Source organism: Nomascus leucogenys, chromosome 20 (assembly GCF_006542625.1).
Source record: "Nomascus leucogenys isolate Asia chromosome 20, Asia_NLE_v1, whole genome shotgun sequence".
NCBI lineage: Eukaryota > Metazoa > Chordata > Mammalia > Primates > Hylobatidae > Nomascus > Nomascus leucogenys.
This window is the reverse complement of record NC_044400.1, coordinates 59,588,086-59,612,153: the sequence shown is the minus strand read 5'-3', so window position 1 is coordinate 59,612,153 and position 24,068 is coordinate 59,588,086. Positions and strand designations below refer to the sequence as shown.

At 47.8% G+C, this 24,068-nt stretch overlaps 1 protein-coding gene and 1 pseudogene across 2 annotated transcripts; both read left to right on the top strand.

The window, feature by feature from the left end:
* Positions 1-568: 568 nt before the first annotated feature.
* Positions 569-17,555, top strand: SLC34A2 (solute carrier family 34 member 2). The gene is made up of 12 exons (XM_030801387.1): positions 569-1,042; positions 1,136-1,273; positions 2,620-2,748; positions 4,540-4,683; positions 6,278-6,389; positions 8,044-8,239; positions 9,134-9,229; positions 10,000-10,120; positions 11,541-11,708; positions 12,761-12,877; positions 12,970-13,094; positions 14,624-17,555. The coding sequence occupies exons 1-12, from the start codon at positions 931-933 to the stop codon at positions 15,236-15,238; spliced, it is 2,073 nt and encodes a 690-aa protein (XP_030657247.1). The 5' UTR covers positions 569-930; the 3' UTR covers positions 15,239-17,555.
* Positions 17,315-17,567, top strand: LOC115831901 (annotated as a pseudogene). Its single transcript, XR_004027394.1, has one exon. The product of XR_004027394.1 is annotated as a 40S ribosomal protein S29 pseudogene (transcript).
* Positions 17,568-24,068: the final 6,501 nt, after the last annotated feature.

The following is a 24,068-nucleotide window of genomic DNA, read 5'->3' as shown; positions in this document are numbered from 1 at the left end:
AGAGACAGGGTTTCGACACGTTGCCCAGGCTGGTCTTGAACTTCTGACCTCAGGTGACCCACCCACCTTGGCCTCCTAAGGTGTTGGGGTTACAGGCCTGAGCCACCTCACCTGGCCCCTGCATATATATTCACATACACACTAAGTTGTATAAATCTGTTAAATTCCACTGGATAAGGTTTTGCATAGATTTGCAGTGCACTTGTCTTGATATAAGAAGTAGATGGGGTTCCATTGAAGGGTTGTGAGGATTTGGCATGCTATGAGACAACAAAGATGAATGGGCTTGCACCCTGCCTTTTTTTTTTTTCTTTTTTTTGAGACAGATTTTCACTCTTGTCACACAGGCTGGAGTGCAATGGCACAATCTCAGCTCACTGCAACCTCTGCCTCCCAGGTTCAAGCGATTCTCCTGTCTCAGCCTCCCGAGTAGCTGAGACTATAGGCATGTGCCACCACGCTGGCTAATTTTTGTATTTTTAGTAGAGATGGGGTTTCACCATGTTGGCAAGGCTGGTCTCAAACTCCTGACTTCAGGTGATCCACCCATTTCAGCCTCCCAAAGTGCTGGGATTACAGGCGTGAGCCACAGCGCCTGTTGCACCCTTCTTTTGACTGAAGGAGAGTCAAGACAAAAACAAATTTAAGAGATTAAAGGTGGTGCATGCAGCTAACTCAACACTGTACGAGGTAGTTTGCTTTAGTGACTGGGTGAGTGTTTGAGGGGGAACCACAGAGGAAATACGGTGCTTAATATGCCATACTTAGGGGGCATAAGTATGAAATCCTTCCCTTCCTTTTTTACTGCTGCCTCCCCCCCGAAACCCCCACCCAGTTGATGCTTTGCAACCAATGATTCTTCCTCTTATAGAATCTTGGTGTGCCTCCTTTCCATGACTGCTGCTTTAAGCTGTTTCTCATCCACAGACCATGGCTCCCTGGCCTGAATTGGGAGATGCCCAGCCCAACCCCGATAAGTACCTCGAAGGGGCCGCAGGTCAGCAGCCCACCACCCCTGATAAAAGCAAAGAGACCAACAAAAGTAAGTGTCCCTCGTGTGTCTGCAGATTGGCCTCTGGCGAAGACCCCAGAAGACTCAGGTCTGATTCCTCATGACCCCTTTTGCTTGTTTCAGCAGATAACACTGAGGCACCTGTAACCAAGATTGAACTTCTGCCGACCTACTCCACGGCTACACTGATAGATGAGCCCACTGAGGTGGTCGACCCCTGGAACCTACCCACTCTTCAGGACTCGGGGATCAAGTGGTCAGGTAAAAGTGAGGCCAGCTGAGACATTCAGGAGGGAAACTTCCTGTGGTTCACGGTGTCATCATCCTCCTGTCCCTTCCCCTTTTCATTGTTCTGATGCCCTTGAAGCAAGGGTCCTGGCTAGGGATGTTACCCTCTCATCATTTTTTTTTTTTTTAGAAGGAGTCTTGCTCTGTCGCCCAGGCTGGAGTGCAGTGGTGCGAAATTGGCTCACTGCAAGCTCCGCCCCGTGGATTCAAGCAATTATCCTGCCTCAGCCTCCCGAGTAGCTGGGATTACAGGCTAATTTTTGTATTTTTAATAGAGATGGGGTTTCACCATGTTGGCCAGGCTGGTCTCGAACTCCTGACCTCGTGATCCACTCTCCTCGGCCTCCCAAAGTTCTGAGATTACAGGCATGAGCCACAGCGCCCGGCCACCCTCCCATCTTTGAGGTTGAATCAAAGCATGTTGGACTAATTGGGGGTCATTCATTTGTTATAGCAAAGATGGACATTGTCTGGCTCTTATAATTCGCTGTGGGTGAACCGGTTCCAGTTACTGCTTTGGAGATAGTGTGGATACAGTGATGAACAGAAAAGGCCCCTCTTCTCAGAGAGCTTTCAGAGGGGTCCCCTCACCCAAACGTGGGCATTAGGGAAGGTTTCTAGAAAAAGAAAATATGCAGCCAGACAGCTGGGTGCAAGCAATCACTGTTTCATTTCCAAATGTATGTAGGGCAGAAGGTCTGTCTGTGAACTAGACAGCAAGGAGGAAAAAGGAGATTGGAGTGTGGGGTGGGGAGGAGAGGTAGGAAGGAAAGAGCTGGGAGGGGGAAGATGAGAACCATTTTAAAAGCCAGAGGAGTAAACAGCAGTTAAGGATGTAGCATCCCAGGATGTATGATGCCCCAAGCCCTCCATAAATTGAGGCCGATTGCTGCTGTGCAGCTGCATTCTAGAAAATACTCTGTGCTGTTCCGAACGTGACAGCCATTATCTCCGACCCTGCACTTAGCAGGTGGCTAGTGCTGTTAACTGCCTCACTCAGTGACACTGTGGCTCAGTTGAGCATGGAGCCTGGTTTTTCTGTCGCAGACCACATTGAACTCCTCCTCCCAGATGCAAATCCTTTAGAGGCACTTTACCAAGGGTTTCAGCTAAATGGGCCACAGTGGTAACTGCTTTGAAAGCTGCAGCGATGGCTGCTTCCCATCTGTAAGCCTCGCTAGACATAAGAACCTACGGCTGCCAGGCTGGGAAGGGAGGGGAGGTGGGGGGAGCTCTGAGCTCATTGCCAAACTTCTCAGTGTTTCCAACACTAAAAGTTTCATGCCTTTCTCTCTCTCCCCCATCCCACCCCCCTGCAGAGAGAGACACCAAAGGGAAGATTCTCTGTGTCTTCCAAGGGATTGGGAGATTGATTTTACTTCTCGGATTTCTCTACTTTTTCGTGTGCTCCCTGGATATTCTTAGTAGCGCCTTCCAGCTGGTTGGAGGTAAGAATGAAAGGCTGAGAGGTCTGGGCGTGAGGGGCGTTATCATGAAATGTGGTTCCGAGAGTAAAACTCAGCAAGCCCTCTGCAGCTGCAGCCTCCTGGAGCGTTTTAGGACTGGAACTGACCTCAGATCATTTATGAAGTCTATGCTTTCCGTTATAGAAGAGAAAACTGAGACCTATACAAAGGGCTATGACTTGGCCCAGGTGGCTTAGGCCAGGAGCTGGGGCTAGAGACTATTCCAAGCTATCAGCCAGTTGAGTTTGTCCACAAACCCCAGGCAGGAAGTTGTTTGACATACAGACTTAGCTGAGGAATTCCTATATCCTCCCCACCAGAGAATTCTGGAATGAGAAAGAGTGCCCTTTCAAAGGTGGGCCCTTGCTGGGGGAAGGACAGGGCCCCTTCTCTGGGCTGCAGGAATCTGCATCCATTGTAGTTACCTTCACAGCCTTCAGGGCTGCGTGTGCCCATGCAGCGTGAGAACCCAGAAGTGAGGTCACCATGTGCTTGGTTACTTTTGTACCTCAATGGTGATGTCAGAAACAAACAGGCAGCACTCTGTCTACTGGGTGCAGGCATTTTCGGGGGCCCTCTATCAAACATTCTTTCCCAAAGCCCTCCCATTTACGGAGAGATCATGAACCAGCCCCGAGACTCACAGCCTGTAATTAGCAGGGTGAGATTCAATCTCAGATCTGGGTGACACAAAGGACCATGGATTTCTGCAACCCTTGGTGCCTCTCTTGGTGTGACTTGGGAGATTTGGGGAGGTGGGCATTCATGGGAGAGCATTAGGGGCAAAAACTTCCTGAACATTGCCTTTTTTTTTTTTTTTTTTGAGACAGAGTTTCACTCTTGTTGCCCGGGCTGGAGTGCAATGCATGATCTCGGCTCACCGTAACCTCCACCTGCCGGGTTCAAGCGATTCTTCTGCCTCAGCCTCCTGAGTAGCTGGGATTACAGACATGCACCACCATGCCTAGCTAATTTTTGTATTTTTAGTAGAGACGGGGTTTCTCTGTGTTGGTCAGGCTGATCTGCAACTACTGACCTCAGCTGATCCGCCTGTCCTCGGCCTCCCAAAGTGCCGGGATTACAGGCGTGAGCCACCGCGCCTGGCCTCCTGAACATTGCTTCTGGGCTCCCTGGTCCATGGGAGCATCGGCTACGGGCTTTGCTGTCTGGTTATCTCAGACAAATCACCTGCATCCTCTGGGCTTCCATCTTCTTTATACAATGGACTTGGGAATGCATTGATGGTCTCAGGTACACTCTTGAGAATAACTCTCCCAGCATTCAATTACAGGCTGGTGCTAGGGCTAAGGGTGGATAGAGAGATCTACTCTTGGAGGATAAATCTAAATTGGGTATACACCCCAGAGACATCCAGGAGGCTCATTGGCACCCACTGGTCCCAGTATAGAGTTGAGGCTGGGTTCCTGAGCACAGAAGGGCTTGCTGACCGAGGAGTGTTTGAAGAGTGGGAGGATGCAGGGGAAGGAACAAAAGTAACCAGGGGCTCACAGTGGGTTGGGAACCAGGGCAGAGAGACAGAGACAGGAGGCACCTGTGGGCAGCTAGTGGGTTTCCTGCCTTATCGGGGCAGCACCGGGAAGAGGCATGGGGAAGCAAGATTCCCTGGGTGCCTGCAGTGATGGAGGCTGGACTCTCCAACCTGTAGCCAGCTGGCCTTGGATGGAGACTTCTGTTTACTCGGTGCCCACCTAATCCCCCTCGATCCGGTTGTGATTGTTTTTGTTTGTTTGTTTGCTTGTTTGTTTTTCCCAGGAAAAATGGCAGGACAGTTCTTCAGCAACAGCTCTATTATGTCCAACCCTTTGTTGGGGCTGGTGATCGGGGTGCTGGTGACCGTCTTGGTGCAGAGCTCCAGCACCTCAACGTCCATCGTTGTCAGCATGGTGTCCTCTTCATGTGAGTCGGGGCACCCATGAGCCCACCTGCATTCCAGACACTCTCCTGTCTATCTGGGGGTGGGAAGTGGTGGGGGCAGGAATTCACTCTGAATATGTCCAGGCCTTGTCACCACTGTCTTCATATCTTGCCCCAGCTACAATATGTTCCCCTCTTGATTCAAGGCAACTTCCTGTTTCCATTTCGATGGCAGGATCTGGAAATAGACCCTGCTGCTGGAGTTCTCAGCTCTGAATTCTCTAGTACTGTGCTTTCCAGACCTGTAGCCACTAGCCACATGTGGCAATTTAATTTTGTTGAACTTTTTAATTGATTTAAAATTAAAATATAACATTCAGTTCCTCAGTTGTACTAGTTACATTTCAAGTGTTAAAGAGCCACATGTGGCTGGCACCTACCCTGTTGAGAAGTAGAGACATAGAACATTTCCATCACTGCAGAAAGTTAGTTCTCTGGGACAGGGCCACTCTCAGTGCTAAGAAGAAAGACAACTAATCACATCACAAATTGCTCTGGGATGACCCAGTATGGGGGGATGGCACGCTAAACTTGTACCTGTCTGGTAATTGCTGCAGCTAGGTTGGACAGACCCTCTGAGGGGGACCAGTTTGAACTGATTATTATTATTATTATTTTCTATTTTCTTTTAAAATAGAGACTTGGGTCTCACTGTGTTGCCCAGGCTGGTCTCAAACTTCTGGGCTCAAGTGATCCTCCCACCTCGGCCTCCCAGAATGCTGGGATTACAGGCCTGAGCCACAGCCCCTGGCCAGAACTATTTTTCTTCCCAAGCCAGCATCTTAGCCAAAATTAACTAGAATGTTTCTGGTCCAGTTAGAAAAAGGTATTAAACTTTCAAAATATTTTACTTGTTTATATCAAAAAAGATGCAGCAATATGCTGATTTGGTCTGAAAAAGTTACACTGCCTGGAATTAAGTGCCTGATATCTAGCACAGAGATGATGCTTCCTGGCTGGGCCTAGTGGCTCACGCCTGTAATCCCAGCACTCTGGGAGGCTGAGGCGGGCGGATCACCTGAGGTCGGGAATCTGAGACCAGCCTGACCAACATGGTGAAACCCCGTCTCTACTAAAAATACAAAAATTAGCTGGATGTGGTGGTGCATGCCTCCAGTCTCAGTTACTCAACAGGCTGAGGCAAGAGAATCGCTTTAACTTGGGAGGTAGAGGTTGCAGTGAGATGAGATCGAGCCACTGCTCTCCAGCCTGGGAGACAGAGCGAGATCCATCTCAAAAAAAAAAAAGAAACGATGCTTCCTTAAGGGTGAGCCTTTGTGCCATGCACAACTGACTCAACTGTACATGCAAGCCCTGGCACTCATCCACCTAAGTCCTTAATCAATGGGTGCCTCCTGGTCTCCTTCAGGCTAGCCTTGGGTCTGCAATAGGGAGGAGGGAGGAAGCTAGAAAGGCACTTTCTTCAGATTCATAGTGAGGTGCAAAAAAAAAAGTTTAAGAATTTACTTGCATAGAGGATAAAAACTACTTCTTTAGAGGATACCAGCATGGGTGACTTTAGCCTGCCCCCAGGCTGCCTTTCTAAGCTTGCTAATGGCACTTTTCCATCCTCTAGTGCTCACTGTTCGGGCTGCCATCCCCATTATCATGGGGGCCAACATTGGAACGTCAATCACCAACACTATTGTTGCGCTCATGCAGGTGGGAGATCGGAGTGAGTTCAGAAGGTAAGAGGCTCAAAACCAGCCTTTGCGACATCAGCTCTATTGTTCTTGGCCACGCTGTTGTAACTACTTTTAATCAGCCAAAGATGACATGCTTATCAGGTTCATTCCTGGAGTTCCTAGAAGTAACCACAGGGAAGTACGGCTAGGGTTGGATCACATACTCACCAGCTGATTAGACTCAGCTCCCTGATCGGCAGAGCAGGGATAATACTATCTATCACCACTGAGTTGTTGTAGGATTAAATATACAGCCCGGCAGGTAAGTGTTCAGAGCACCCAGCACATTGAGTTCACTAAATAAACGCAAACTCTAGCTAGAAACTTAGCTGCTGGGTGGCGGAATTGAGGCAAGGCCAGTTAGAAGAGTAGGATTTATTGAGACTGGGCGTGGTGGCTCATGCCTGTAATCCCAGCACTCTGGGAGGCCCAGGTGGGCAGATCGCCTGAGGTCAGGAGCCTGGCAACATGGTGAAAACCCATCTCTTCTAAAAATACAAAAATTAACCAGCCATTGTTGCGAGCGTCTGTAATCCCAGCTACTCTGGAGGCTGAGGCAGGAGAATCGCTTGAACCCAGGAGGCGGAGGTTGCAGTGAGTCGAGATCGCGCCACTGCACTCCAGCCTGGGTGACAGAGTGAGACTCCATCTGGAAAAAAAAATTAATAAATAAATACTGTTTTGTTTGGTCATAATTATAACTTATTAAAACTTCCACTTTCGGTCAGCTCAACCCATGCCACCTTTTCTTTGTTCTTCACTTACAAGTTAATAAAAAACAAAACGTAGTTTCTGCATATGCATAAACTCTGAAACTAGAGCAGGTAGAATGCTGGAAACTCTTTTCTTTCAAAAAGGTTAATGTGAAAATTGAGTGTTTCTCAGCCACTTCTAGCTAGTTTATTTTTTTTTCAGTTTTTTTAAAAGGTAAGCTGTTTCATTGAAGACAAAAAAAATCCAGAACAGAGTTTTTTAAATCTGGAGATAAGATGGAATCGAGGAGGAATCTTTGAACCTCCTCAGATGGATGCAAAATATTTTAGCTTTGTTTCCTGTGGAAACTATTCACGTTTCATCACTTTCAAGAACTTAAAAAAAAAAAAGTTTAAGAATTCACTTGCATAGAGGTCTTTCTAAGTTAAATTTTTTTATTGATACAAAATATTTTTACACCTTTCTGGGATACATGTGATATTTTGTTACATTCATAGAATGTGTAGTGATCAAATCAGGGTATTTGAGGTGCCCATCACTTTGGGGATTTATGATTTCTATGTGTTTGAAACAATTGAAAACTCCAGCATAGAGGGCTTTGATTGCCTTCATACTGGTCCCCACCTTTCCAAAAGAAGGTAGCCTTCAATATACATGATACAAAAGTGCCCTGATGCAATTCTTCAAAACAGTGATTGCTGAGCTAATTATTCCAGCCGTAACATGCTTGCTGGCCCGCAGCTTCCTCATCTGGCCAATGGGAATATAGATACCAGCCACTTTGGGGATCGCTATGAGAGAACAAAAATGAGATTGTATACATGTGCACACTTCCATAGGTGACACCTAGCACAGGGTGGCAGATGATACAGGTAATGACCCACCTCACGTGGTGCCCACTTGCTTAGTGACTAATCTGGCTGTCGGGGTTTCCCTCCCATAGAGCTTTTGCAGGAGCCACCGTCCATGACTTCTTCAACTGGCTCTCCGTGTTGGTGCTCCTGCCTGTGGAGGCGGCCACCCATTACCTCGAGGTCATAACCCAGCTTATAGTGGACAGCTTCCACTTCAAGAGTGGAGAAGATGCCCCAGATCTTCTGAAAGTCATCACTAAGCCCTTCACAAAGCTCATTGTCCAGGTAACTTGGCTCCTTCAGAGACAGAAAGAGACAAACTTCCTACCCACAACATCCCCTACCTAAGCTGACAGATACAGAGTGTCTACAACACTATTCTGGGCCTGGCACGGTGGCTCACCCTTGTTTTCCCAGCACTTTGGGAGGCCGAGGCAGGTGGATGGCTTGAGGTCAGGAATCTGAGACAATCCTGGCCAACATGGCATAACTCTGTCTCTACTAAAATACAAAACATTAGCTGGGCATGGTGGCGTGCACCTGTAGTCCCAGCTATGTGGGGGGCTGAGAAAGGAGGATCGCTTGAACCCCGGGAGGTCAAGGCTGCAGTGAGCTGAGAATTGTGCCATTGCACTCCAGCCTGGGTGACAAAGTGAGACTGTTTTTAAAAAATAAATAGATGAATAAACACTACTCTGTAGCTGCCTGTGGAAAAGGCCAAGGGAGGCAGAACTTTAGGGCCACCTGACAGAGTGGTCACTTGACGGTCACTTTGACTTCCATGACATGCCACCTTTATTGGGGTGGAGGTGCTTCTTAAGACTGGACACTTGAGACCACTTTGTTCCCACTGCTGTCCTCAACCCCAGTGGACTTGATAAAGTATGATCTACCCTTTCCTGCCTAGAGTCATCTCAGCCCCTTCTCCCTGGGTCCTTGCTAGAACCTTGTGTTTTCACTCTCACGGGTTTTCTTGGCCATTCAGTCATCCAGAAAATATCTACTGTCTGCCCCCTAGATATCGGTGCCTCTGCAGATAGAGTGAGTCCCACTTTGCCTCTCTGGGGGCTCACAGTCACATTTATCTCCTTAGATCCCCTCTCCCTGAAACCCCCTGAGTTTGTGTCCTAAATCGGTTCTGAGGATATGCTGATGGTCTCCTGTCTACTGTTTCCACAGCTGGATAAAAAAGTTATCAGCCAAATTGCAATGAACGATGAAACCGCGAAAAACAAGAGTCTTGTCAAGATTTGGTGCAAAACTTTTACCAACAAGGTACGTTTCCAAGAATATTCCCTGGGCGGGGAGTGAACCTTTGCATCTGAACATGAAGTTAAATCTTGCCTTCAAGGAAGGTAAATAGAAAGTCAGGGGAAAGAAATATTGGAAGTCCCTGAAAAATCAAAAGTGACCAGGGAATGCCTTTAGAAAACAAGTCCCTGAATGAATGCCGAATGCAGGTAAACAGTAGGACAGACAGACTCCCTTTTGCCCCATCCCAGGGATACATTATTTCTGGTTTGTTATTTCCATGCCTCTTGGAGAAGGCTTAGCTCTGCCTGCCTCTCTGTTCTCATTTTTGGAGGGACTTGTGGAAATAGTCCAGCACGCCCTATGGGTGTTGGCAGCAAGTGTCCTCTCTCTTACTTTCCAGACTCTTCCAGAGTATTCCCCCTGCTCGGGCCCAGAGCATTCTTGCCCTCTGTCAGGAACCTACCCAGCCTGCTTTGCACCTGGGTTGTGGCTTGCCCTTGCTTCTGGGGTGTACATGTATTTTTTTTTTGTGGAGTGCTAAAGACTGGAGACTAAAATAAACAAACTAGATGTTTTTAAATGGTGAAGGCTGATTTCAGTTGTCCTCAGTTATTCTAAGAGATTTCTAATAAAGGTGAGAAATAAGTCTTCAAGAGAAAAGAACTGTTCTGTTGGGGCCACACTGCATGCACCATGGGTGGTGTCTGCGCCCGTTCATTCCCACCCTGCCATTGCCTCCCATTCCCCACTAAAAGCCAGTGTTGTGGGCTTTTGTCATGTTTGTCATCCAGACCCAGATGAACGTCACTGTTCCCTCGACTGCTAACTGCACCTCCCCTTCCCTCTGTTGGACGGATGGCATCCAAACCTGGACCATGAAGAATGTGACCTACAAGGAGAACATCGCCAAATGTGAGTGGAGCTCAGTGGATTGGCCACTATGACAGGTGTTTTCTGGGGGTGACGTATTTATCCGTGTGAAGTCCCAGTAAGTGAAGGAAAGGACAGTAGGAGTCGCCAAGCACCTGCCCTGCATCAAGCAGTGAGCAACATGCTTTCACAGCAGAGGGAACTATGGCTTAGGAACTGAGGTGACAGGCCTGAGGTCCCACAGCAAGGGCAGAACTGGAACTTGAAGTCCATTTCCTTTGCCAGCTCCACACCACCTCAGAAAAGCTCAACAGATTCTAGAGGGCTCCCTCTACATGCTTTGTTCAGACTCCTTTAGTCAATAACTCTAGGGGCCAGGCATGGTGTCTCATGGCTATAATCCCAGCACTTTGTGGAGGCCGAGATGGGCTGATCACTTGAGGCCAGAAGTTCGAGACCAGCCTGGCCAACATGGTGAAACCCCGTTTCTACTACAAATAATACAAAAAAATTAGGCATGGTAGCTCAAGCCTATAATTCCAGCTACATGGGAGACTGAGGCATGAGAATCGTTTGAACCCCAGGAGGCAGAAGTTGCAGTGAGCCAAGATTGCACCACTACACTCCAGCCTTGGCAACAGGGAGATAGTCTGTCTCAAAATAAAATAACTTTAGGGAGATGACAACCTGATTTTACGGAAGATGTGGGACCCACATAGAACAGATGTATTCACTCAATTAGTCCCTACTGTACAGCAGGCCCCATTTCAGGGCACTGGGGCTGTAGCTCTTGAACAGGCAGTGAGCTTGCATGATGCTCTGATTATTAAGAAGCTGTAATGTTTTTTCCAACACAGCCATCCTTCGTTGTTCTAATTACTCCTTACATATACTTTTGTATATCTCTGCTTCTCTCTTCTCACCCTCCCATCACATTAATTCTGAACAGTATACCTTAATACTCTAGGTATGATTACCCCAAAGAATCAGGTTAACTTACCACCTCCCACATTCTAGGCACTATACATTCATTCATATAACCATGTTTTGCTGGGATTATCTGGGGGATGCAGAAGGGGCTTTATAATTAGCAATGCCCCTTACTTTGACTTGCCCATCGAATCCCTCAGCATACTTATCATTAGTAAAAAAAAATTAGACCATCGACGCATGGTCTTTAGAGACAGAACTGGGCTTAGTCTGCCCCTGAATAGTTGTGTGATTTTTAAAGCCATCACTTCATCTTCCAGCCTCATGCGATCCCACTGATTATGACATAGTCTCAGTGGTGCCCCTTGCTGCGAAGGAGGCTGAGAAGGGCTGTCTTGATTTGGGGCTGCCATCTGTTAACTAACAACCAGGAATCTGTTTGTAGGAAAGACAGGATCTGGGGGAATAAATAACAATCTGTAGCCGTGGTGGCTCCATGCCCTCCTGACAAGGTTCTTTGTGGTCTTCTTAGGCCAGCATATCTTTGTGAATTTCCACCTCCCGGATCTTGCTGTGGGCACCATCTTGCTCATACTCTCCCTGCTGGTCCTCTGCGGTTGCCTGATCATGATTGTCAAGATCCTGGGCTCTCTGCTCAAGGGGCAGGTCGCCACTGTCATCAAGAAGACCATCAACACTGGTAGGTACACTGCCCTCACTTGTAGGCCTTGAGGGATGGTTGCTGCATGGGGTGTAGGGGGGTCCTTTAGATTCCCATCTAGCAATGGCCTCTGCATGGAGTTTCTCTCTCAGATTGGATCAGCAGCAGAAGTGAGGATGTCATTCACCTGGAAATGGTTCTTGGCCTCCTGGGTGGGGTCTAGGGAGCAGGCCCAAGCTTCCATTGCATGTTGGCAAGGTCCTGAGAAGGAGTTCATATGTAGAGAGCTGTGAGTCAGGCCTTCCTTCCTAGCGGGTTTCCTGTATGCTCAGGGCTTTACTGGCTCTGTCAAGACCCCTTAGAAAAAGGACCCCAGGTGTCCGCCCTCGCTCCCATCTCCCTTCACTCTTGTGAAGGAAATGTGATGCATAAATACATCAGCATCTAGAGGTGGCCAGTGAGACTGCTGGCCAGGAGGATTTCCTGCCAAGTAGGGTGTCCTGGTCAATGAGAGCTTGCTAAGCCAATGACATCACTCTATGAAAGCTCAGTGAAATATAGCCAAGAAAATTCGCCCCCCACTCCAGGTCGTCTTGGGGGAACACAGCAACTCTGTGTGCTTCTGGGAAATGCAGGGCCTGATCCGGTGCTAGTTGGGTGGGGGACTCAGTTGGTAGGCATGTTCCAAGCTGCTGCGTTTTCCTGTTGCTTCTTAAGGTGGAAATGAAGGTTGAAGGTCAAATGTGGTTGCTGACGGGAGACCAGGGCAGGGGAGGAAGCATGCTGTCAGCACTTTCTGGAAGGAGAGTGGTTACTTGTGTGGGTTCACTCTTTCTAACCTGACCTCCAGGGAATCTGTGTTTTTGTTTTCATAACACTTACCTGCATCCCTGGTTTTTCCATCTGAATATGCGGAGCAAAATACAATGGGGAATGAAACTGGATTCTAAAACTCTACTCTGTAATCTGAGACCATATATGGGATGAGGAGGTGCCTGTACAACCTCACCCCTAAGCCCAACCCCTGCCCCAGGCCTCCAGCCCGTACCTTCCCCAGAGAGGCCGTGACATCTCTCCCTTCTGTCTTCCAGATTTCCCCTTTCCCTTTGCGTGGTTGACTGGCTACCTGGCTATCCTCGTCGGGGCAGGCATGACCTTCATTGTACAGAGCAGCTCTGTGTTCACCTCAGCCTTGACCCCCCTGATTGGTGAGTTACTCCCTGGCTTCTCCCTCTGGCCACCACTGCCATTTCCTGTCACCCCATGGGGCTGATGTGTTTGTGTTTTGTGTTCCTCCCAGGAATCGGTGTGATAACCATTGAGAGGGCTTATCCACTCACGCTGGGCTCCAACATCGGCACCACCACCACCGCCATCCTAGCTGCCTTAGCCAGCCCTGGCAATGCATTGAGGAGTTCAATCCAGGTCAGGACTCGAGGCACGGGGACAGGGGCCCTGGGGGTGGGACCACCCATGGTCTTGCAAACTGGTCTCTAACAAGAGCCAGGCTTTTCTCTGTGCTATCCAAAAGATGGAACTAATACGTGGAGGGGAAGCCATGGGTAAAGTTTTCAGGACCTTGATATGAGAACAATCAAAACTATCAGTCCTGAGAGAGGCAGTAAGACCCCATAACTGGTGGTTGTTTCAGCAAAAGTGGGGGTGGCCCCTTGATATAGATGCGGAAAAGGTACTTAGGAAGCATGGACACCACCTCCCATCTCCTCAATGCCTCCTATGGGGAACTTTACGATTAGGAGAACTCCTTGGCATGGACCGTCTAGGTTACTTTGTGCAAGACCTTTGGGATTTGAATTTATTTATTTATTTATTTTAATTTAATTTAATTTTTTTGAGACAGAGTCTTGCATTGTTGCCCAGGCTAGAGTGTAGTGACATGATCTCCACTCACTGCAACCTCCGCCTCCCGGGTTCAAGTGATTCTCCTGTCTCAGCCTCCCAAGTAGCTGGGATTACAGGCACCTGCCACCACACCTGGCTAATTTTTTGTATTTTTAGTAGAGACGGGGTTTCACTATGTTGGCCAGGCTGGTCTTGAACTCCGGACCTCATGATGCACTTGCCTTGGCCTCCCAAAGTGCTGGGTTTACAGGTGTGAGCCACTGCACCCAGCCTGGGATTTGAATTCTTATCTCACCATTTACATACCAAGTGACCTTTGGCAAGTGATCTAACCTGAGCGTCAATTCCCTCATCTGAAAGATGGAGGACATAACCCCTATCTCATTAGGATTATTATAAAGATCTGATGAGGCAAAGCCATCTGTGCAACAGAAATAGAAATTCAAGCATATAATATAAATTAACCGCATATGTCATCCTAAAAGTTTTTGGTAGATACATTTTTAAAAGTAGAAACAGGCTGATTCATTCTTCAATAATGTATTTGATTTAAACCATTATCACTTTAATATGTCATCAGTCTGTCAAAAATTGAGAGTCTTTGAAATCTAGTGTGTATTTCATACTTAAAGCACATCTCAGTGTGGACATGCGGCTGGTGTATTGGACAGTGCTGGCCCACAGCCTGGGCATGGTACTTGGCACCTTGGGAAAGTGACCAAGTGCCTGACCTCTGGAGGCAGGCACCCAGGATCCCAGGATGTGAATTTCCACCTCTTCCATCTCCCACCTGTGGGACTTGAGGAGCCTCCATTTTCTCATGTCAAGAAATAATGGTTGCCACTCTGTAGAGTGTTTTTTGAGGATTGAGATAATGCACAGTTGAGTGCTCCTGGCCCTCCCAGACACATAGTAGGTTCTAATGGAATCCAGGTACCCTCTGGGCTGAGCCATAAAGACAAAGAAAGCCTGGAAGGCCTGAGACTGTGCTGCCTGTGATGCCTGCTAGCTTACCTCCGCCTCCCCCTCCTCCCTACTGCCACGCGCATTGGGCAACAGGCCCCTCACCTGTCCAACGTCTTGTGTTGCAGATCGCCCTGTGCCACTTTTTCTTCAACATCTCCGGCATCTTACTGTGGTACCCGATCCCGTTCACTCGCCTGCCCATCCGCATGGCCAAGGGGCTAGGCAACATCTCTGCCAAGTATCGCTGGTTTGCCGTCTTCTACCTGATCATCTTCTTCTTCCTGATCCCGCTGACGGTGTTTGGCCTCTCACTGGCCGGCTGGCCGGTGCTGGTTGGTGTCGGGGTTCCCGTCGTCTTCATCATCATCCTGGTACTGTGCCTCCGACTCCTGCAGTCCCGCTGCCCACGCGTCCTGCCCAAGAAACTCCAGAACTGGAACTTCCTGCCGCTGTGGATGCACTCGCTGAAGCCCTGGGATGCCGTCGTCTCCAAGTTCACCGGCTTCTTCCAGATGCGCTGCTGCTGCTGCTGCCGCGTGTGCTGCCGCGTGTGCTGCTTGCTGTGTGGCTGCCCCAAGTGCTGCCGCTGCAGCAAGTGCTGCGAGGACTTGGAGGAGGGGCAGGAGGGGCAGGGTGTCCCTGTCAAGGCTGCTGAGACCTTTGATAACATAACCATTAGCAGAGAGGCTCAGGGTGAGGCCCATGCTCCCGACTCAAAGACCGAGTGCACGGCCTTGTAGGAGGCGGCCCAGATTGTCAGGGGTGGGAGGATGGTCCTTGAGTTTTGCATGCTCTCCTCCCTCCCACTTCTGCACCCTTTCACCACCTCCAGGAGATTTGTTCCCCATTAGCGAATGAAATTGAGGCAGTCCTACCTAACTCGATTCCCTTTGGCTTGGTGGATAGGCCTGCAGGGCACTTTGATTCCAACCCCTGGTCACTCAGTAGTCTTTTACTCCAGGAAGGCACAGGACAGTACCTAAAGAGAATTAGAGAATGAACCTGGCTGGACGGATGTCTAATCCTGCTCCTAGCTGGGTTGGTCAGTAGAACCTATTTTCAGACTCAAAAACCATCTTCAGATAGAAAAGGCCCAGGGAAGGAATGTATGAGAGGCTCTCCAAGATGAGAAAGTGTACTCTCTATGACTATCAAGCTCAGGCCTCTCTCTTTTCTTAAACCAAAGTCTGAAAACCAAGAGCAGCAGCTCCATGGCCTCCTTGCCCCAGATCAGCCCGGGTCAGGGGACATAGTGTCATTGTTTGGAAACTGCAGACCACAAGGTGTGGGCCTATCCCACTTCTTGTGCTCCCCACATTCCCCATCAGGGCTTCCTCACGTGGACAGGTATGCTAGTCCAGGCAGTTCACTTGCAGTTTCCTTGTCATGCTTTGGGGATGGGAGCCACGCCTGAACTACAGAGTTCAGGCTGGATACACGTGCTCACCTGCTGCTCTTGTCTTCCTAAGAGATAGAGAGTGGGGCAGATGGAGGAGAAGAAAGTGAGGAATGGGTAGCATAGCATTCTGCCAAAAGGGCCCCAGGTTCTTAATTTAGCAAACTAAAGCCAAATTAAAAAGCATTGAGGCTAAATAATGCTCCTCTCCTGGTCAGATAACAAAAACCCTCCCTGTTGGATCTTTTGAAATAAAACGTGCAAGTTCTCCAGGCTCCTAGCCTGCATGCTGCCACCTTGAATCCCAGGGAGTATCTGCGCCTGGAATAGCTCTCCACCCCTCTCTGCCTCCTTACTTGCTGTGCAAGATGACTTCCTGGGTTATCTTCCTTCTTTCCATGCACCCACCCATTGGAATCTCTTTCCAAATGTTTTTCCATTTTCCCGTAGATGGGCTTTGATTAGCTGTCCTCTCTCCATGCCTGCAAAGCTCCAGATTTTTGGCGAAAGCTGTACCCAACTGGACTGCCCAGTGAACTGGGATCATTGAGTACAGTCGAGCACACGTGTGTGCATGGGTGTGCTCCTTCTCATCCTAGATGCCTTCTCTGTGCCTTCCACAGCCTCCTGCCTAATTACACCACTGCCCCTGCCCCACCCTCAGCCATCCCAGTTCTTCCTGGCCAGTGAGCTCCAGCCTTATCTAGGAAAGGTGTGGGTGTAGCCGTGCGGCAAGATTGGGGCCTCCCCCATCCCAGCTTCTCCACCATCACAGCAGGTCAGGATATCAGACAGTCCTCCCCTCACCCTCCCCCTTGTAGATATCAATTCCCAATCAGAGCCAAGTACTCTATATTTATAGTCACACCCCTGTACAGCATTTTTCATAAGTTATATAGTAAATGGTCTGCGTGATTTGTGCTTCTAGTGCTCTCATTTGTAAATGAGGCAAGGTTCTTCTATGAAATGTAAAGAAAGAAACCACTTTGTATATTTTGTAATACCACCTCTGTGGCCATGCCTGCCCCGCCTACTCTGTATATATGTAAGTTAAACCCCGGCAGGGGCTGTGGCCATCTTTGTACTCTGGTGATTTTTAAAAATTGAATCTTTGTACTTGCATTGATTGTATAATAATTTTGAGATCAGGTCTCGCTGTGTTGCTCAGGCTGGTCTCAAACTCCTGAGCTCAAGCACTCCGCCCACCTCAGCCTCCCAAAGTGCTGAGATTACAGGCGTGAGCCACCACCAGGCCTGACTGTAATTTTTTTTTTTTTACTGGTTGTGGGAAGGGAGAAATAAAATCATCAAACCCAAAAGGAGTGTGTTGTTTTTAATTACAGGGAAATAGGGACCTCCTTGGATCTGTTTTATAAAAATGTGAGGTCTCCTTTTACCTTGTTGCACTGCTGAGAGCAAGATGGGTCACCAGCAGCTGTACTGGAGCCACCTACAAAAATTCTCGCTCTTGTCGCGTCTGTTCAAACCGGCACGGTCTGATCCGGAAACACGGCCTCAATATGTGCCGCCAGTGTTTCCGTCAGTACGTGAAGGATATTGGTTTCATTAAGTTGGACTAAATGATCTTCCTTCAAAGGATTATCCAAGGCATCTACTCAATGAAAAACCATGATAGTTCTTTGTACATAAAATAAACATTTGAAAAAACAAAACAAAACAAAAAAATGTGAGGTCTCTTCCTTCACTGAACGTCACTACCCACTACTTACCATCTGACCCTCCAGCTGCATAATTTGTGGAGCCTCTTGTTCAAAAACCTGGGGAAAAGTGTCATTTTATATTGTGCAATGCCAATTTCAAACACAAACAAGGCCTATTAACTCGTCTGTAGAATCATTGACATGACAGAGCTTTTGTGTGTAGCTCACACATGTATTTTATTCCTACAAGAACAGTGAAAGCATTGCACAAAACTAACTCAATTGTTTTGATTTCACTACTTTTTTTTTGAGACATTGTCTCGCTGTGTCGCCCAGGCTAGAGTGCAGTGGTATGATTTCTGCTCACTGCAACCTCTGCCTCCAGGATTCAAGTGATTCTCCTGCCTCAGCCTCCCAAGTAGCTGGGATTACAGACGCATGCCACCACACCCAGATAATTTTCGTATTTTTAGTAGAGACGGGGTTTCACTATGTTGGCCAGGCTGGTCTGGAACTCCTGACCTCAAGTGATCCACCTTCCTCGGCCTCCCAAAGTACTGGGATTACAGGCATGAGCCACCCCGCCTAGCCTGATTTCACTTTTTGTGCAAATTCTGCCAACGCTCTCTGTCTTCCTGATGAGTAAGGAAGAACTGAAAGGAAAAAGAGCAATGGGCCACCCTTTCCATATGAGCGTTTTTCAGCCTAAGTGAGAAAAGACACGGTAGGGTTTCTTAGTTGTGCCTTGCTTGTTTCCTTGGAGTGCCATTACCTTTTTGCTGCATTCAAAGAAAGTTCTGGTTTGAATGGAAAGTATGGCCTTTCAGTGCTGTGCGTTCTGCCAACCACTGTGCTAGTCAAAATAATAACATCTTGGTTGGGTGTGGTGGCTCATGCCTATAATCCCAGCACTTTGGGAGGGAGGCTGAGGCAGGTGGATCACAAGGTCAGGAGATCCAGACCATCCTGGTTAACACAGTGAAACCCCGTCTCTACTAAAAATACAAAAAATTAGCCGGGCATGGTGGTGGGCGCCTGTAGTCCCAGCTACTAGGGAGGCTGACGCAGGAGAAACACTTGAACCCAGGAGGCGGAGGTTGCAGTGAGCCAAGATCGTGCCACTGCACTCCAACCTGGACAAAAAGAGCTAAACTCTTAAATAAATAAATAAATAACTTGTTAAGAAAGAGTTGACTTTAAGAAACATTTGTAGGACTACGCTGGTCACACCTCTTTGTAGGCCAGCTATGCTGAGGGCTAAATCCGTATTGCAGAGCACAGTGAATTTGGAATCACTCAGATTGTTGGGTTCCACTCGTAGCTCTGTCATTTACTGTCTCAATAGCAACTTCCTCATCTGGAATATGGGACAGTAACACTTGGCTTCCTGTGATTATGAAAATGAAGCAACGTATGTAAATATTTAGCCAGGGTGGGTTTACTGTAAGTGCTTGGCATATGGCTCTGCCTCAAAATATAGGGGATGAACATGCATGGCAGATGTACAAGATACACTTCCCACGCTTGTTTGCATTTTTCTTCCCCTGAGTATTTCCAAAGTGACATGCCAAGTCAAGAAGGCTGCTATCAACCCAAGAAACCGAGGCCAGGACTGGCCTGGGATTATTAGGATGAGCTGAATAAATGTCATGTGGCCTGGGAGCAGTCCCCGGATTGGGCTCTGCAGCCATGGGACAGGAGTCAAGGACCACTCAGCATTTCCAAAACAAATCATGCTCTGTAAACTCACTTCCTAGTCCCAACCAATGGCAGTGGTGAGTGTTACTATAAAAAGGTTTTGTTTTTGTTTTGAGTCAGAGTCTTGCTCTATCACCCAGGCTGGAGTGCAGTGGCATGATCTCAGCTCACTGCAACCTCCACCTCCTGGGTTCAAGTGATTCTCCTGCCTCAGCCTCCCAAGTAGCTGGGACTTCAGGTGCCCACCACCATGGGTGGCTAATTTTTGTATTTTTAGTAGAGACGGGGTTTCACCATGTTGGCCAGGCTGGTCTCAAACTCCTGACCTCAAGTGATCCACCTGCCTCGGCCTCCCAAAGTTCTGGGATTACAGGTGTGAGCTATTGTGCCCAGCCTTAAAAGGATTTTTTACACTATTATTTGTCTAGGTTGACGGCCTGTGAGGACAGCATAAACTATGTTGCCATGAAGTAAAATTATGCCTTCTCATTTGGCTCAGGTTAATTATCTAGGACCCAAAGGGGCTCTGGAACCTGCCTGTTGGTGCTGAGATTGTAGTTTTGCATTTTTCACTTTGTTGGAGTCTTAGGAAGTCAGTAAATAACATCCCTTTCTTCCCTTACAGAATTTATTTATATTTATTTATTTATTTATTTTTTGAGGCTGAGCCTTGCTCTACTGGAGTACAGTGGTGCCACCTCAGCTCACTGTAACCTCCACCTCCCAGGTTCCAGTGATTCTCATACCTTGGCCTCCCAAGTAGCTGGGATTACAGGCGCACACCACCATGCCCGGCTATTTTTTTGTTGTTGTTGTATTTTTAGTAGACACGGGGTTTCACCATGTTGGCTAGGCTGGTCTCAAACTCCTGACCTCAAGTGATTCACTTGCCTCAGCCTCCCAAAGTGCTGGGATTACAGGTGTGAGCCACCACGCCTGGCCACCTTACAGAATTTAGAATCAATTGAAAAATAAGACACACAGGACAGAATGATGGAGATGAAAATATTCATTTTATGATTTATTAAGGAAGCTAATTGTAAGATGCGGCATTTAGAATTGCCAGGAGGTGGGGACAGGGGAGCTTACTAACACTTTACCTTTGAATTAAACCAATTTTTCTTACCCAGGCTCAGGCAGAGGTGAATCTACAGGCCTTTCCCATGAGAATGGAGCCTGTCCTGAGGTTTCCCAGCTGACACATGGGTGGGCAAGCTCCGGAGCTCAGCATGCTTTGTTTCTCCTCCCAGACTTGACAATCAGATGCCATGGAGGCCCAGATGTGACAACTATGGATGCTCTAGGGGGTTGAAGGTCCTGCTCTAACATCCCAGTAAGGTCGAGCGCAGTGGCTCATGCCTGTAATCCCAACATTCTGGGAGGCCAAGGCAGGCGGATCACTTGGGGAGTTCAAGACCAGCCTGACTAACATGGAGAAACCTCATCTCTACTAAAAATACAAAAATTAGCCAGGCATGGTGGTGCACGCCTGTAATCTCAGCTACTCAGGAGGCTGAGGCATGAGGATTGTGTGAGCTTGGGAAGCAGAGGTTGCAGTGAGTCAAGATTGCCACTGCACTCCAGCCTGGGCAACAGAGCAAGACTCTGTCTCATAAAATAAAAAACAAACAAAGAGACATCATAATAGGAACTGCAGGTGACTTTCCTAAATAGGCATTTTCTTTCTTTCTTTTTTCTTATATAATCCTCATTATTTTGGAGGCATTTTCTTTTTTAAAAAAATATATATTTTTTCAGAGTCAGTAACCATCTTGTCACCCAGGCTGGGGTGTAGTGGCATGATCATGGCTCACTGCAGCCTCCAACTCCTAGGCCCAAACAATCTTCCCCCCTCAGCCTCCCAAAGTGCTGAGATTACAGGTGTGAGCCACTGCACCCAGCCCTACATAGGCATTTTCCATTCATCACTTCACTGACTCATCATAGCCTGAGGAATAGGAGTTATTTATTTCCACTTAATAGAGAGAGATGCAGAAGCTTCCAGGGACATAGCTGAGGGTCCCAAGATGAGACGATTAAGATCCACAGCCCACCCCTCGGCCACTGAATTGTGCTGCGTTGGGACTCACTGACCTCACAGTACTCACGGTTATTAAAGCAGAACAGACGCATGGGAGTTGAAGAATCAAGGTGTCTGGAAGGAAGGACTTAGAGAAAGGCTGCAGAGCCACCCAGGTATAAGAGTAAAGGGCAGGCCGGGTGCCCATGGATTCCAGGTTTTCAGATAAACTCAACCAATTGTCAATCAGAAAATGTTTAAATTTACCTATAGCCTGGAAGCCCCATCCACCCCGCCCTCTTTGAGTTGTCCCACCTTTCTGAACCAAACCAATGTATTTCTTAAATGTATTTGACTGATGTCTCATGCCTCCCTAAAATATATAAAACCAAGCTGTTCCCCAACCACCTTGGGCACATGTTCTCAGGACCTCCTGAGGGCTGTGTCATGGGCCATGGTCACTCATATTTGGCTCAGAATAAATCTCTTCAAATATTTTACAGAATTTGACTCTTTTCGTAGACACTTTCTTTCTTTCTCTCTTTTTTTAAAAATTGAGATGGAGTCTCACTCTGTTGCCCAGGCTGGAGTGTAGTGGCATGATCTCGGCTCACTGCAACCTCTGCTTCCTGGGTTCAAGCAATTCTGCTGCCACAGCCTCCTGAGTAGCTGGGACTACAGGTGCACACCACCACACCCAACTAATTTTTCTGTAGTTTTAGTAGAGGTGGAGTTTCACCATGTTGGTCAGGTGGTGTCGAACTCCTTACCTCAAATAATCGGCCCACCTCAGCCTCCCAAAGTGCTGGGATTACAGGCGTGAGCCACCGTGCCCCACCTTCATTGACACTTTCTATTCACTGGTGGGTAAATCACTAAAGCCAGCCCTTATTCAAGGGGAGTGGAAGTAGACTCTAGTGCTTGATGCAAGACTGTCGACAAATTTGCAAATATGTTTTAAAACCACCCAAGTTCACCCTCTGGTCACAATTTATTTACATTCCTCCCACATGCAAAATACACTCATGTCCTTTCAAGACCTCCTTAAGACTCTTGTACTACAACATCAGGCCAAGGGATATAGTTCAGGATCTTGTTAACTAAACCAGGACCAGGTGTGGATGCACCTCCTTGGGTGTGATTTCTTGGGTATAGCTCCTGGCATATCATTCCTCTCAATCTGAAGTCCTGTGAGCTAAATAAACAAGTTGTCTGCCCTTTACACACCCAACATACAATGACAACACAGGCATACATTTTTATTTTTTTTAAGACAGAATGTCACTTTGTCACCCAGGCTGGAATGCAATGGCATGGTCTCGGTTCCCTGCAGCCTCTGCCTCCCAGCTTCAAGCGATTCTCCCACCTCAGCCTCCCTAGTAGCTGGGACTACAGGCACATGCCACCACACCTGGCTATTTTTTGTATTTTTAGTAGAGATGGGGTTTCTCTATGTTGACCCAGGCTGGTCTCGAACTCCTGACCTCGTGATCCGCCTGCCTCGGCCTCTGAAAGTGTCGGGATTACAGGCGTGAGCCACCGTGCCCGGCCAACACAGGCATAAACTAATAGACCCTCCCATTCGAAATGGGGAAAACAGGAAGCACACACAGTCACCGATCCATAGTAACTCTGAAATTCAGCTGGTTACATGCTGAATTTGTTGATCAGGGTGCAATTCCCCTCCTGGGGAGTTATTCTCCATAGGTCTTGGCTCCACTTTCTGAGCTCATGCTTCTGTCCTCTAAATTAGTTTTCCTTTTCATTTTTTCTTTTTGAGACCAAGTCTCACTCTGTTGCCCAGGGTGTAGTGCAGTGGTGTGATCTTGGCTCACTGCAATCTCTACCTCCTGGTTCACACGATTCTTGTGCCTCAGCCTCCTGAGTAGCTGGGACTACAGGGTATGCCCAGCTAATTTTTGTATTTTCAGTAGAGACAGGGTTTCACCATGTTGGCCAGGCTGGTCTCAAACTCCTGACCTCAGGTGATCCGCCCGCCTTGGCCTCTCAAAGTGCTGGAATTACATGCATGAGCCACGGTGCCTGGCCTAGTTTTCCTTTTCTATAAAGCATAGCTTTGGGTTGAGAGCAGTGGCTCACACCTGTAATCCCAACACTTTGTTTGGCTGAAGTGGGAGGATCACATAAGGCCAAGAGTTCGAGGCTGCAGTGAGCTATGATAGTGTCGTTGCACTCCATTCTGGGCTATAGCACAAGATCATAGCTCTAAAAATAATAATAATAATGAAGAAAACATAGCTCATTTTTGCAACTGAGTATGCTTCCTCCCTGAAGATATTTGAGAGCCCATAGTTTTCTCTTTTTTTTTTTTTTTTTTGAGACAGAGTCTCACTCTCACCCAGACTGGAGTGCAGTGGTGTGAGCTTGGCTCACTGCAACCTCCACCTCCCCAATTCCATCAGTTCTCATGTCTCAGCCTCCTGAGTAGCTGGGATTATAGGTGTGCGCCACGATGCCCAGCTAATTTTTTGTATTTTAGTAGAGATGAGGTTTCACCATGTTGCCCAGGCTGGTCTTGAACTCCTGAGCTCAGTCAATCCACCCACCTCGCTCTCCCAAAGTGTTGAGATTATAGGCATGAGCCACTATGCCTGGCTTTCTCTTTTCATTCCCAAAGTAGGAGGATTGCTTGAGCCCAAAAGTTTGAGATCAGCCTAGGCAACATAGTGAGACCTTGTCTCTAAACAAAAACAAACAAACAAACAAAAGTATAAATAAATAAAATAATACAAAAACAAATTTCTTCTTTTTATAAGGACACCAGTCATATTGAA

Coding starts and splice junctions, on each gene's coding strand:
- SLC34A2 (XM_030801387.1), top strand. CDS start 931: ATGGCTCCCTGGCCTGAATTGGGAGATGCCCAGCCCAACCCCGATAAG. Junction 12,878..12,969: donor AGCCTTGACCCCCCTGATTG/GTGAGTTACTCC, acceptor TGTTCCTCCCAG/GAATCGGTGTGATAACCATT. Junction 13,095..14,623: donor CATTGAGGAGTTCAATCCAG/GTCAGGACTCGA, acceptor CTTGTGTTGCAG/ATCGCCCTGTGCCACTTTTT.